Source organism: Centropristis striata, chromosome 15 (genome assembly GCF_030273125.1).
Source record: "Centropristis striata isolate RG_2023a ecotype Rhode Island chromosome 15, C.striata_1.0, whole genome shotgun sequence".
NCBI classification, from domain to species: Eukaryota; Metazoa; Chordata; class Actinopteri; order Perciformes; family Serranidae; genus Centropristis; species Centropristis striata.
Genome location: NC_081531.1, coordinates 20,556,600 through 20,572,445, shown reverse-complemented (window position 1 = coordinate 20,572,445; position 15,846 = coordinate 20,556,600). Strand labels below are relative to the sequence as shown.

The window sequence follows — 15,846 nt, the reverse complement described above, 5'->3', positions numbered from 1 at the left end:
TAACTCATTGCATTGATGGTTTTATTTCATTTTATTACTTCTGGCTGAACCAGCATTTTAAATCACCCTTTTGGCTCACCTGCCAAAAGGAGCAAATTACCTGTCAAGTTTAATTTACACTAGACAAATTAATGAATGTCCAGTGTCCACAAAAATGTCATATTGACTTTGACATTAGCCAGATGGCTCAACAAATGACATCTCACCTGGCTGGTCAAGAAATTAAATCTATAAAAGATGACATTTTATATTATTTATACAGGGTTTTTTTTAGCATGTGATCATTTCTCACTGGCAGCTTTTCCAAATATCACTGTTTGCTGAATAGATGCTAAATTAACAACCCATCTCTGCTGCTGTCAGATGAAAACCTCTCAGCATAAAAAGGACATGTTGTTATTTCACTTCAGGCTGGTGAAGACATCCAGAGACAAATAGTCCCTCCTGATTACCAGACTTATATTGATACTTTTTTATAAACTGCAACCTTAAAAACATCTCTCTTTATCAGAAGGAAAACAATGAAATCTCATCCGCTCCTCCATCCTGACACAAATGCACCGTTATGCTTTGATTTCACTGGCTCCCTGTCAAAGAGATGTGTGTAACTGAGGTCTCAAAGTGTTTTGTCAAAACTTTGTGGTCTTTGCTGACTCATTTTATCACCTTTGGTACCGAGCAGTGCCAGTCTCTACTCTCACTTGTGTCTCTCCAGTGTAGACAGGTGTGAAATCTTCTATTAAAACAAATTTAACATGTTGTATGGTTTCGGTCTGTGGGTGAATATGTGTAAGTGGGACACAGAAAATGGAAGAAGTGCTGTGTTTGCTGATTCAGAGACAGGATAGCTGCTCAGGATGAATGAATCGACTTTGACAGAGATGGGACAAAGACAGATGGAGTTAAAGAGGAATAAAAAGCCTGACAGAAGTAGAGATGAGTTGTTGGGATAATTTGTTCCAATACAGGTAGAAGGACGGAGGATTGGATTGTGGAGGAAATAATGACGAAGAGAGAGAGTTGGTGAAGGGCAAGAGGCTCTCACAGACAGAGGACATAAAAAGTGAAGTAGAAAGAAAATGAACCCAACATACAAATAATTCATCCTGCTGACTTTTTGTGCTGAATTCTCTCTATAATATATAGTTTTCTGCAAAGACTAATTTAATATATTTGCCTGATATTTATCTAATGTCAAAAATGGTTTTGAAAAGAAAATTAACATACCTGAAAAATGGATATTTTAATGTTGAAAATACCCTTCTGGAAGAACATTTGTTGTGCTTGGACAATAATGTTTTTGAAGTAAACCAAGAATGCTTAATTTATATGTGGGCTGACATACAATATCTTTGAGTTTACCCCTTAAAACTGTGGTTGAAAAGACTATTTAAAAAAGTAATGTAGAATACTTTTATGAACAGTAAATAGTCATGTTGCTGTTCAATCATATTATTTTATATTAAATATATTAAATAATATTAATTCATTCATTCATTCATTCATTCATTCTCATTAACCCCTTATCCGCACTCGGGTCGCGGGGGCTGAAGCCGATCCCAGCTGACATTGGGCGAGAGGCGGGTACACCCTGGACAGTTCGCCGGACTATCACAGGGCTGACATATAGATACAGACAATTACGCTCTCATTCACTCCTACGGGCAATTTAGCCAATTAACCAATTAAACCTAAGTGCATGTTTTTGGACTGTGGGAGGAAGCCGGAGTACCCGGTGAGAACCCACGCTGACATGGGAGAACATGCAAACTCCACACAGAAGAGCTGCATACGGGAGGCGAACCGGCAGCTTATTAAATTATATATTGAATCAATTCAATTTAAAGATGCAATATGTTACTTTGTCAGTTGGTGTTTGTAAACACACAGCATTTAAAGTTGTCCAGCTGCAAGAGAGCAATCGGGCTGTGGTGGTCGAGCAAGCTAGACAGTGACTGAAGAGAGGGAGCAGCACTGGCAAGAACAAAGCTGTCAATCTGTGAATGTTTTGTGTAAATGCAGAGCTTCATTCTATAACTGCATGTGACACAGACACAGCAGCTTTCTTGTGCATCAGCATCAGATGTGAGGGGTGAGGCAAAGCTGCAATATTTGGCGTATGTTATTGGCTACAGGCTATACTGCCCTACAAAGCCTAACTGCAGTAACTATGAACTGGTTGAAATTGAGAAATGAATTGAAAATTTACCTTTTTTATATTTGTTTTATCTTGTGACAAAGTTTTAGATTTCAATTTTGCTTTATTACTAACTAACTAAAAAATCCAGAAAAAAGTGAGATAAAATTATCGTAAGATGTATATATATATATATAACATTACTTTATAATATTAAGTCTAAAATACACAAATATTTGAATAGAGTTGTTAAACTCTTAAAACTCTAACAATTTAAAAACTGTTTATTTACTGAAAGCAAAATATAAAAGCTGAAAGAAGACAACATTGTAGTTACTGCACTGTGTTTATGCGTTACTATTAGAACCTTTCACAGCAATGCAAAACCAGAGTGCAGTAACTACAATTTGGGGTCAAAGGTCAAATAAATCGTCATGAGTTTTGAGCATAAAAATGACATCATCAATACATGTAGAAATAGGTGTCATATCTGTTCACCTTTATGATGTTATACTTCAAAATGTGCATTAAAGTAATACAATTAAAAAACTGCTTTATATTTCTGCATATACACATTTGGTGGATATAAAAGTACATTTACACTTAAAGACATTTAATATTCATTGCTTTAGTTAAATTTTACTTTGCTGCAACAAGATAAAGATATCCTTTATATCAAGTTTGGGTGAGGAAGAGAGAAGTAGTCAGAGAAATCAGAGACTGACAGAGAGAACATGTTCAACAGAGTGGTTATTTTACTCCAAACTTCTCTTCTCTCTCTCATCGCTCTTTCTCATCTTTACCTCCCATCCTGCTCCCCACTCCCTTGTCATGTGTCCAGGCAGAGGTAGTTGTTTTTGAAAACGGTACACACACGCACGCACACTCAGACACATACACAGAGTGTCCTAATCAAAGCCAGGCTCTGCACATTGTGTCCCAGTTGAGCAGCTATTTTTATCTGCAGCGCTCTAACAGGGATGGAATGGGTCAGATAGGCCAGGCTGACGAATCCATCAAGACCAACAGATAAACAGTCAGCCTGCTGGACACACATACACACACGTATGCTGTTTGGGTAAACAAATAAACCAATTCTGATTGTTTATCACAAATACAAACTCCTACAGCTCTTGTTCTCATTCTGCCCTGTTATCTTGTACTTTCTGACACACAAACACACACACACACACACACACACACACACACACACACACACATGCACACACACGTAAGACTACAGGTAGTTCCAGTCTATTATGTTGTTTTGTATTGTGTTCCCACCTGTGTAATATTTTTCTGATACGTGTGTTTATATCTGTCTTCTCTTGTTTGTTCTGTCTCTTTAATACCCGAATCCGTGCCCTCCCACACGCAAATACAGTCTGTCCTGTCCCATTAGCAACGTAGCAAATCTTCAGACTCACACACACACACATGATGCTGCCACACACACACATACATGCACACACACACACACACACACACAGATGTGGTTATAGACACATGATTACTGATTTACCGTTGTGAGAGTTGGCAGAGTTCCCGTTTCTGGCTTGTTAGTTTGGGATTCAAGTGCTCTGGCTTGGACCCAATTAGTTTCTCTCCCTACCTCCTCCTCTCTGCAGTTACTTTGTTGTCATGGCCATGTGTTATATATTATGTGAAGTATATAAGCCCAAAAAACAACAGCGTGTTCTACACTTAAACTCTTTATTATTTTACATAATATAAGTGTTCGTAATAGCTTGTAGCTGATTACTTTGAACCCAATGTACAACAGCACCTGTGAGGACATTAAACAGCTATAAAGCTTTACTGTGGTGTACATGATGTTATAAAAACATTTACAGAACAGCAAGGCTTAAAGTTTACAGTAAGTGCTGAGTGTGAGCTCTATTAGCCTGAACCACTAAAGTAATATCAGCTCAGGTTTTACTCCCATCCCCTCAAATACTATATGACTAATGCAGGGGCTAAAGTTAGCACTCGCCACTCACTGAATCTTGAGTTAATATATCTGTATCACTGTAAAAAAAAAAAAAAAATCAGTGTAATTTACTGTAAAATACCGGCAGCTGTGGTTGCCAGAACTTCACCGTAAAAATTACAGTGAGTGGGTACTGTAAATTTAAATGTAAATATCAGCAAAAACTGTAATTTCGACTGAAAAGTCCCTTTACTAGGGTAATTGTGTCCTTGTGACAATATGGTATTTCTCCAATGATTTTACATGAAAATTTTATATTTTTACAGTACAACTGTGTGTTTTCTACAGTTTTTCAAAAGTTTTGTACTATTTCTTGTTTTACGGTAATTAAAAGTGTCTACTACGGTGATATGCGCTGTGGTTTACAGTGGTTTACTGTAATTTCTACAAACATTTTTTTACAGTGTGGTGGATTGACATTCTATCTCATGCAGTTTTATGACTTTATGACAGATTGAAAATATTAAGGCCCGCGTATATTTTCAGTTTACCAGCCATTGCATAGACCAAAGAGTTTTTTTTGGGCCCTGCTAATGAAAATTACAATCAGTAAATATCACCGTTCTGACATCAGAGTTTCAGACAATTTTTGTTACTTTTTTAACCCAGTCTGTCAATTTTGCCCACCTCATGCAGTGATTGGCCAGATGTGTGGAGATGCATTTTTTAAAATTCTGTAGCTTTTTTTTAAATTTTCTTTTTAAATAACTATTTCAGTCACATTGAATGCGCCAAACCATGAATGCTATACACGGTCAGATGACACGCTGTATGAACTCAGCCTTTAACATCCCTCCTACCTCTTGCATTATTTTACTTAGCAATTATGGAACATAAACAATTATATAAAGAGTAAACATCAGTTCAAGTCATTAGACAGTCTCATAATATGTCAGTCGAAAGTTCTCTGTTTCCTGAAGTTTTTTTCCATATTCTCACCTAACCTGTGTATCGCCTCTCTAATTGCTGTTTATCTGTTGATAAAAATTGGATTATCATTTAACAACTACAGCTGCCAGGGGACCGTGCCGAATCTTGTTTACTCAGCCTTTTCAACTGTTCGTCCTTCTTCCAACCTGTCTCTTTTTCTCTTTATTTCTGTCTTTCTTAGTCTCAGCCTCTTTACTTGCTTTCTTCTCTGTCTGTCTGTCTCATTCTCTCTTATCTGTTGCCAATTCAAAATACTACCGCACACATTTACAACCACAGCTTTTCTTTGAACATCCATATGGGCTTAACATAAACATGCACACATTCATCTCTCAGCTCCATGCTCTCTATCCACTCACATACACACTCATATGCTACTTATAGCATGCCATATGATAGTAATTTAGCAATATGGAGAAGCAGGAGGGCTCAGCTGGAGTTTAGGTCTGAGAGGAAGAAGAGTCTGGTATCCAGTTTACTGGCAGGAAACAGGAAGGCACCTCTTTACTCTTACCTCTTATTGTCTCATTACTGGATGCACATAAACCTGTGATGATATATTTTCTTACACTGATCCTTCTCTTAATTAAAGTTGTTCTAGTTAGAGAGGAAGTAGCAGAACAAACTAAAAAATGGACAACCTATTTTCAATTGTCTGTATGTTGTTTTGACTACTGTATTAGCAAATGCCTATGCATGCATCCAGCAGAAACACCGAGCAGAATTCATTTCATGTCTGATAAACGTAAATCTAATCACTATCTTTCCTCTTTTGGCTTTGTTTTGGTCACCACCTCCTTACAAAAATATACTAGATGTTCCACTTTCTTCACCAGATAATATTGTGTGTTTGGTGGTGGGCATAGAGAGGGTCTAACACAGCTTTTTCACTAAAACAACTGCTAGATATTGGTATTGATGAGTACACAGAGATAGAAAGAAAAACAGTAAATGTGCTGAAAAAACAAAACAATGAACTGAACTTGAGTTTGTTGTTAATTTCTTACAATGAGCAACTATCAAACATGAAATATTGGATTGATTATTGGTGGAAAATATATTGACTCTTAAGTAGCTAAGTACTAAATGGTATGGAAACATATCCAGTTGGTTGAACCACCAAGTTAAATGTAGTATGTTTGTAGTATTTATTCTTTCAAAAAATCCTATTTGTTTTTTCGCCACTTGTCAGAGGAAACATCTCCATTCAAATGATACCTGCGTTTGATCCTTTTTGCTCTAAGATCTAGAACAAAAATGCCAATTTGTATGGTTTTACACTCAACCAATTAAGCGTATTTCAATTAAACTTGCAATGTGTGATTGCCCCACTAACGCAGCAGCTCCAATCCACAAACTCTGTGGTCAAGTTGAGTTGGGTGTTTTTGACAGAGTTGGCTATTCAGTGTCCTGAAATGCCACCAAAACATTTAAATGCATTGCTATACAACCTGTCTGCGGCATCTGGTCATGCCGCTGATAATGTTTATGCATCTGTTATTCTGTTTGTTGCTGCACTAAATCGCAATGATGAAAATGCAACAGGCTGCCTGTGTAATCAACGTTGGTGTCTTTTGTTCCAGGTGCGTAACCTGTGCTACATGGTGACACGGAGGGAGAAAATGAAACACACCCTGTGCGACCTCCAGGAGAAGATCTTCCACCTGCAGATACAAATACTAGAAGAGGACATTGCTGGAGGTGAGAAAGAGAGAGAAAACATAAGTGTGTCCATGGTGATTTTTCTAATTCCAGTCATCTGTACACGCCAGTGTAAAAACCTATTCACCCACTCTAGCACTAAAGCCAAGGCCGCCAACACACACTCTGTCCACCTCGAAAAAAAGTACAATTTCGAAAGCTCAAGTGCATAACAGTTAGATCCAAACCCTCGTTGACTAAGTGTGGTGGGTGGACAGTTTTTGGAAATGGCCTGTCATCATTTTTGCACAGTAGGCCACACTTGACACCTGCACAGCAAAGAATACCGGAATAATAGTTCAGCCAGATATTGTGACACACACCATCCACATAAATGGAGCTCGATTTCCTATCCACTCTGCACAGATGACTGACCTCGATGCATTTCATGCAGCTGCTCTGTGACGGAGAACAGGAAGGACAAAGCTGGCTGGTTCTCAAAACAAGATTTATCATCTTAGTGGAACCATCAGGTTAAATGTAGTGTTGGTGATATTTATTCTTTGAAAAACTTGTTAGAGTCCACTACATTATTTCACCTTACCTACCTCTCTGTTTTACAAATATAAAATGTAAAGATTAATTAAAGCAACTATAAGGTACACAGCTGAGACTAAACAGGAGTAAGAAGCAGTCAGTTAATTTAATTCAAGTTAGTTTGTGTTTCTACTACAACATGTTTACATGGTTTAATGTTTAAAAATAACATTTTCCTTCTACTACCTGTTGGAATATACCTTTATTTACCTTGAAGCATTCCCCTCTGGTGCTTTTCTCTTTAAACCCCCTACCCAAATAACCCAGTATGTTCTGATTGGTCAATGCATCTGCACTTTTTGCCTCTCTGCACCATCATTGCAGCTAGGGAATGATGACAGGGAATGGGGAATTACGGCACTGTGACTGCCCTTTCTACTATATTATATTTAGGATAGCTGTGACACTGCAACCAGACAGAAGTCCTAACTGATCGTTCATAGTCAAAGTTTTTGAATGCGGGCTTTGTTTTCTCAATGGATTGAAGATTTTGATACTTTCATAGTATTTATATAGCTACTATGCTCCCTTTTTTACAATATGAGGGCTTTGAATAAAGTTACTATTCTTACTGACCAATTTCCCTTGATTAGATTATTTTAGAGCCTGGAGACTCCTCGCCTTTTGACAGTCTAGACTTTATTACATCTTATAAGACTGCATCTGAAATCAGTCTTTGGTGTACACGGGGACATTGGGCCATTTAACCAGAGGCCAGACTGTGAAGAGAGCAACAAAATCAGTGTAGCCAATGTAGAGCTGGTGGGATTTTGTAGTAAAAATCTGAACTGTTATTTGGCTGGCAGCAGCATTTTTGTAGCATCTGAAGTTAATGAATGAAGCTGTGGATGAGACAGGAGTACAGTGAGTTGCAATAGTCGAGTTTTGAAGAGAACGAAAACAAGAATTGTGCACACTGTCCATCACTTTATCGATGATATCGATGATGACATTTAGGTCTTCAAACCATCATCAGGTAATATAGACAAACTGCAATAAACATGCACCCGCCACCAGCCACTTTATTAGGTACACGTTTTCAACTGCTCGTTAACGCAAAATTAAATCAGGTTTCACACACACTTCTCCTAATCGAGTAGCCAGTGAGTGTATAAGCTACAGGCTCTTTCCAAGCAAGCCACCAATCAGAGGATGCCAACAACACTTCCTGTATGCCAGCAAATGTAATATTGTCTTTAAAAAGCAGAAAAACACTAAAGGCATGTAAAAGCACGGAAGAAGTCCAATCACATTACTGCAAAGACATTCGTAGTGAAATTGCAATCTGAACTCTGAAAGAGATAAAAGCATTATCAGCTTCCTTTAGGTCATTGGCAGATAGAAATACGTTTATCTTGGAGATATGTATCAGCTACATAAATTGAGAACGAACAACCTTCTCGAGTTGATCATTAAAACAAATGTTCCAATAGCGCGCACACACACACACACACACACACACATTTCTAGCTCTTCAGTTTCTCACTGGCTGCCAGACGTCCAAGCTGTTGGTGTTATGGTGATGATGATGAACCAGAGTTACGGAGATGATAGTTAACTATATTCGTTAAGAAATGAAAGTGACCTGTATATCAGCCTTGGATAATGTTGAGAAACACTATTAGTTACAGCAGCGTGACCTGCAGCTTTCATGGCGATGACAATGAAAGCTTGTTGTCATGGTAATACCAGTTACATCTTGCTGGCTTGGTAATGATAGTGAACTCTTGCCAGCCTGCCCCTGTGGCTGTGTGTGCGTGTGCATGTGTGTGTCTATGTGTGGTTAGAGTGCTCAATTTGCAGGGCTCATCATTCCCGAGGAAGGCTACACACACACACACACACACACACTATCTATGCACTCCACTAAATCTTACAAACACTTTCACTGTAACACCCTCTGTGTCTCGCACTAACACAAATGCACACACCCTCACAAATGTGCACACACAGACACACATACACACACATGCAGAGCAGAGCTGCTGACTCAGCAGATTGCTGCCATCAGGTACCGGGAGCTGTGCTGCTGGCACTAAACAGCCATATCTATTCTCACTGCCACAGGAGTTAGATTAGAGAGGATAGTGTGTGTGTGTGTGTGTGTGTGTGTGTGTGTGTGTGTGTGTGTGTGTGTGTGTGTGTGTGTGAGCAGCAGAGAGTGAAGGATGAGGTTGTCTGTTATAATGATTTGTCATGTCCCTCACCTTGTATCTACCTCTTTTCTCTGCCTCTTTTATCATTCTCTCTTATTTTCCACTCCCCATTTCACTTTATCCTCTTCTTTAATCCATTTTCTCCTCCACTTGTTTCCTTGCTTTCTTTTTCTCTCCTTTACGGCGCCCCCTTACTCTGTCCTTTTTTTCTCCAAAAAAGTCTCATAATAACACTGTTTCAGTTAGTCCATCAGTTGTCTTCCGTTTGTTCTTCTTTTGTCCTTCTGGCCACATAAACTGCTTTCATGACACTAAAACTCAAAACTTTAACAAAAGTTATAGTTTTTAAGACAATACTACAGACATATTGTGTTCTGATGGTTTTATTAAAACTTAAGAAAACAAAAAACTATAAATGCTATACAAATTAAAGTTTTTTTTTACTTGGGCTTCAGTCGGTTAAAATAACCTTGATCCAAATTTAGGCTGTGTGATTTCATTAAAGGCCTTTGGTCTGATATTTCAATTGTGATTCATGATGTTGGAAGGATTGATTTTTCTTTACTATTCAAATTTTAATTGAAAAATATATTACAATTATCATGGTGTGGTGGTGTATTTTGACACATTTTTTTGCCTTTAACACAAATTGCACCTCCTGGAATTTGAATATTGGCCTCGTCCATATTGCGATTTGGATACAATTTTCATTAAATGTGCAGCCCTTATCCAAATGCATATTTGCTCTTCCATAAATGCAGAACAGGATGCCTAAAACAATAAGCAGAACATGCTCAAAATATTCTCAGTCTTCTCGGTATACGATTAAAAAATGGTTCTATGCCAGTATATCATTTTTTTGGCATTTAAAATTAGTCTGACATCCAATTCCAGGCAGCACAGAAAGGTTTTACAACTGTAAAATCAGATTTTCAGAAACCTGCAGAAACCCAGAGCTTGAACATGCACCAGCACCACTATCCTTCCTCCCTTCATCTCCCTCCGGGCTTGTTTCCATGTGGAAAACCTACACATCTCTCCTCAAACCCGCCTGAAACAGAACCACAAACCTCTGTCAGCCTGTCTGTCTCTCATAGTACTTAATCTGTCATGTTCCACGTTCTGTCTGTCAGTCCGCCTGTCTGTCTGTCATGTTTATCTGCCTGTCTGTCATGTCGGGGGCAGCTCTCGTCATGCTTTGTGAATGCTAGCATGTTGCCAGCAAGGCGGACAGGCAGGCAGGCGATATCACTGTAGTCCCATGTGAAGACGGAGAAGCATGATGCTGAAAGGACAATACAGCATCTAGTATCATTCTCTAGCAACTAATTTCTGTAAGATAACTTAAAAAAAACTCAGCACAGTGATTAAAAACCAGGAAATATGTTGTTACAGAGTAAAACATACAGGTTCAGATATATTCTGCACACACACATACACACATACAGTATTATTGTTATGCAGGAAGTGCACTACATTTACATTCTGGCTCAAACTGAGCTGTGACAAGCTGACAGTGGTTAGTATTGGCCTCTCTGATCTGCTCTCAGCAAGTGTGTGCATGTGTGAAAGAACGTGAGGAAGACAGAGAAAATAAGGATGGAGGAAGAGGAGGATGAGAAGGGACAAGAAGGTAATAGGATGAAAGAAAGAGTGGAAGAACAGAGAGGAAGAGTAGAAGGCGACCATGAGAGAGAAAGGACTGCAGAGAGAGAGAGCGACCAAGACAGTAGGGGAGAGAGGACAAAAACTTTTTCATATTGCACTAATGAGCTCAGGTAAGAAATGGGACACAGTGGCTCCACGCACACACACAGACTCACGCTGCAGTTCAGTGCACCTAGAAAGAGGGGAAATTAATCACACACTTCAAAAAGACGAATCCCCTGGTGCTGTTGCACCGTCTAAACAAGAGAGGGAAGGCGGTTTGGAAGGGAGGATAATATTGCAGGGATGGAGAGTAAGGCAACAGCAGAATTTAAAGACAAAAGAAGAGGGAAAAAAAGCACATATCTGACAAAAAAAAAGTGTTTAAAAAGGTTTTCACTGCTGATAGTTGGATTTGCACCGAGATTACAACCTGCAGGGGGAAAGCGGGGCCTGCAGGCGTCCTTGAAAACCCAGAGCCTAGTTTCCCAAGCTGTAGAACATATAAAAGAACAAGATCAGATTAGGGAAAAAAATGGGGAAAATGTTGAAAAATGGGAGATCAGAGGATAAGATGGTCCTCCTGTCAACACCAAAAAAAAAAGGGGAAAAAAATCACAATTTAAGAACTGTGTGAAGAAGCTTTCCCTCTGGGAGCTCCTTCAAAGATCCCCTGGCGTTAATGGCCTCCGCAATTTCAGCAACAGCCATGAAATAAATTGGAAAAGGGGGGAGGAATGTCTAGATGTACCTGCACGCTTTTACAAATTGTCTTCATTAAAAAAAGTTCCATACAGTCGTTCAGAACTCCCACATTTTCACACTAATTTGCATGTCAGATTTTAGGTTTAGAGGGACAGCTCACCCAAAAATAACTATTTTCCTCTTACCTGTAGAAGTATTTATTATTTATCAGTCTGGAGTTGCAGAGTGTTGGAGATATCAGCTGCAGAAAAGTCTGCCTTCTCATATATACAGTCATGGAAAAATTATTAGACCACTCTTTTTCTTCAATTTCTTGTTAATTGTATTGCCTGGTACAACTAAGGGTACATTTGTTTAGACAAATATAATGATAACAAGAAAAATAGATCATAGGAGTTAAATCTAAGAGCTGATATCTAGCCATTTTCCATGGTTTTCTTTATAATAACCAAAATCATCAAGAAAACCATGGAAAATGGCTAGATATCAGCTCTTAAATTAAACAACTTTTTGTCATTATATCATTATATTTGTCCAAACAAGTGTACCTTTAGTTCTACTAGGCATTAAAATGAACAAGAAATCAGAGAAAACAAGGGTGGTCTAATATTTTTTTCCATGACTGTATATTGGAACTAGATGGCACTTGGCTTGTGGTGCTCATAACACATAGATTTCTGTCTCTTTCCCGAAATAATGACCCAGTTTTTCAAGATAATCCACAAACCTTGTTGTGAGCAGGTTCATGTAGATACAATTTTTTTCTAGTATAGTTTATACAATAAACAGCTCACAACAAGGTCTGTCAACTATGCAACTCGCAGCTCTGATTGATAAATAGTACTACAAGTAGGAGAAGAGAACTGTCTGCCTATAATTCTCTCTCAATCCATTCTATTGAAGCTCGACAAAATTGCAAGCAGTCTTTTTCAGTGCGATCTCCAGCAGACTCACAGTTAAGAATTCACCTTTGTTCAACTTTGACAATGTGAATATGCACAGTGGGCCAATAAAAACACTGATGCACTGATGGACTGTGTTTAACAGTGGAAAAGTCAGTGTTCTACTGTGTTTCATCTCAAAGCTAGTGCAACATCACACCACAAGACTACAAACCATTTCATACTCTGACAGCAACGGGTCAAAATTGCTCTACAGTGACCTTTTGCAACTAGGAACAAAGAGGCGCAAAGAACAACAAATAGTCATCGGGTTATTCTTAATTGTGTAATTTAATAATAGTAACTTCATTTACTGCAGTAACAGTGTGATGTTTGAAAATAAGAAGACTGAAGACACAAGAACTACAGTCCAGGAACTAAATTTAGATCCTGTTTCTACCAGCTGAACTGCACAGAAAGGTTTTTGGGTTCACGTCCAAAAGAGTTATACTTGTTATGTGTGTCTAATGATTTGGTTCTGACAATCATAAGTGCAAAGCAGGTCAAATAGATAAATGTAGCTGATGAAGTGCTGTGAAGCGTTTTGTGACTGGTGTCTGAAAAGTTGCTATAAAAATAAACTTTGCTTGCTTTTACATTACATTACATGACATCATTTGGCTGATGCTTTTGTCCAAAGCGACTTACAATTAGTGCATTCAACCTGATGGTACTAGCCTTAGACCACAGGAACCAAGTAAGTACATAACCTTTAAGAGACAACTGTAATCTCTACAGGAGTGCTACATGCTAAAGAAGAAGAGTTGTTGTCAACAATACCTCGGTTGAGTCATCGTCGCCTATATAATAGGCGACGATGACTCAACCAAGGTATTGTTGGATGAGGTAGGTCTTCAGCTTGCGGAGGAAGATGTATGGGCTGTCTGAGGTCCTGATGTCGGTGGGGAGCTCAATCCACCATTTGGGTGTCAGGACAGACAAAGGTCTGGAAGTTTTTTTGTGGCGAGTTGACCCACGCAGGTGGGAGTCGCCAGCTGTTTGGCTGATGCAGAGCGGAGAGGATGGGCAGGAGTGTAGGGTTTGACAAGATCCTGGATGTAAGAAAGGCCTGACCCATTAGCAGCGGAGTACGCCAGTGCTATAGTCTTGAAAGGAATCTGTGCAGCCACCAGTAACCAGTGAGGGATCGGACGAATGGTGTTGTGTGCGAAAATTTGAGGAGATTGAAGACCAACCGAGCAGCTTCTGGATGCTTGTTTGAGTGCAAACTTCTTGGCATGCAGAAATATAAAAAATAAAATAAAAATCTAATTGAAGCTCAGGACTAACAAGCCTAAGTAACATGAACAAAAACACCATTTTATCTGAAAAACTAAATTTTGACTTGCGCCCCACCTCGCTGTCCTTCTGTGTAACTTTTACAAACTACTGCAGCTGCTTTCACTCCACATAACTGTTCACGAGAAGCATCCTTCTAACAACCCAGGTAATGATTTGTAATGGACTTGGAAATAAAAACCTCTCCACACTTTAACACCTCATTCCATCCCATTTCATCTTCCTGATCAGCATGCATGCTGTCAGTCTCCACATTTCTGAAACTGAGGTATAGCACAAAACTTGTCAAGCTCTTTGATAACATAATTATCTGGCAACAAAAATTGGAAACACTTAAGGCCCACATACACATACAGGACACAAAACTGTTCTTTTCTTCTTTCTGGTGCTTTCTTTCTTCTTCTCTCTCTAAACAATAAGTATTGTACTCATAGAGAGCTATACTGTCACACTCACTTCTCTTTTGCTCTCCTTCTCCTGAATCTCTCTCTCTCTCACACACACACACACACACACACACACAATGGTCGTCTCAGTGTGAAATCTCTCTCTGGTCCCTCTCAGCTCCATTCATGCATGTCCTGCTCCTCCATGCTAAAGCAAGCATGAGGACAGCCTACTGCTGGCTATGACAGCCACACACACAGAGTCGACATGTACTGTACTGACCAACGCACACACACACACATTTTAAGAGACTTTATACTGTGTGGTGCAGAACAGCTACAATATAATATTCAAGCTTTTATTTTTTTATTATTGAAGCGAGTCCATGGAATATATTATACCCCTTTCCCATATAAATCAACCCACTGACCGCTAGCATTGCATAGCAGTGAATCAGGAACAATAGCATTAAAAATTTATGAATTAAATAAAATGTATAGTGTGACAAGTGACATAATGGTCAAGGGAGTAAAATAAATAAATAATAATAACAAAAAAATAATAATAAATAATGAAACACAATAGCTGGTATCAGTAATAACAGATGTCATATACATGTTGACCATAAATTATGGAAAAGAAAAAGGTATTAGCTGCTCACATCTTGGCCTTTATGTCGGATAGCAAGATCTCAGGAAGGTCAAAGACAGTAAATACTATAATATTAAAGCTTCAATGAAGCTTAAATTCTTTATTTTAGTTATTCTAGTGGCGCAGCTGTGTAGATGGCATTGTCAGTCCGTCCAGATAACATTTGTGACATTTTTATATTTGAACGAAATGTCTCAGCAACTATTGAATTGAACATTTGGTACAGACTTTAAGGTTCTGTTCTGACATAACTGTGATATATTCTGTCTTTCCATCAGGTTAGAACTTTGTTCAATACTTTATTACCAATTAAATACAAAACTGAAGACAACAGCCGTAGTCATTTTTTGATACTCAATAGCAAATATTAATGGCTGTACTCTCGTTTACATATTTCGACCAAACAATATCCATATTTTTCAGAAGGAAGAGGGTTGTTTTTTTATCTAGAAAATTAAAGTTTCTACACTTTTTAACAAAACATTTTAATTGCTAAAGTTGTCTGGTGGTGAGGGCAGCTGATCCGCTAATACAAAGTAAGAGAAGAAAACAAGAGTCATACAAAAGGTCTACTCATTATGAAAATAATAAGCCCTATGCATACTATTTTTTTGTCTGACATGTAGTGATAAACTCGCTCTAGGTCAATGTTTCACCTTACAGTGGCTGCTGAATTCTGATACACTCAGAAACAAATAAAATCACCTTTTTAAACGCCAGTTTAGCTTTAATGAAGCCTGTAGGTGCCACCTGCTGTACCACACA

At 38.5% G+C, this 15,846-nt stretch overlaps 1 protein-coding gene across 1 annotated transcript in view; it reads left to right on the top strand.

The window, feature by feature from the left end:
- Positions 1–15,846, top strand: part of jade2 (jade family PHD finger 2) — a 212,607-nt gene that overhangs the window by 159,222 nt on the left and 37,539 nt on the right. Inside the window, exon 11 of the mRNA XM_059351498.1 lies at positions 6,641–6,758. Coding sequence (XP_059207481.1) covers positions 6,641–6,758 — 118 coding nt within the window. The remainder of the gene's footprint in view (positions 1–6,640; positions 6,759–15,846) is intronic.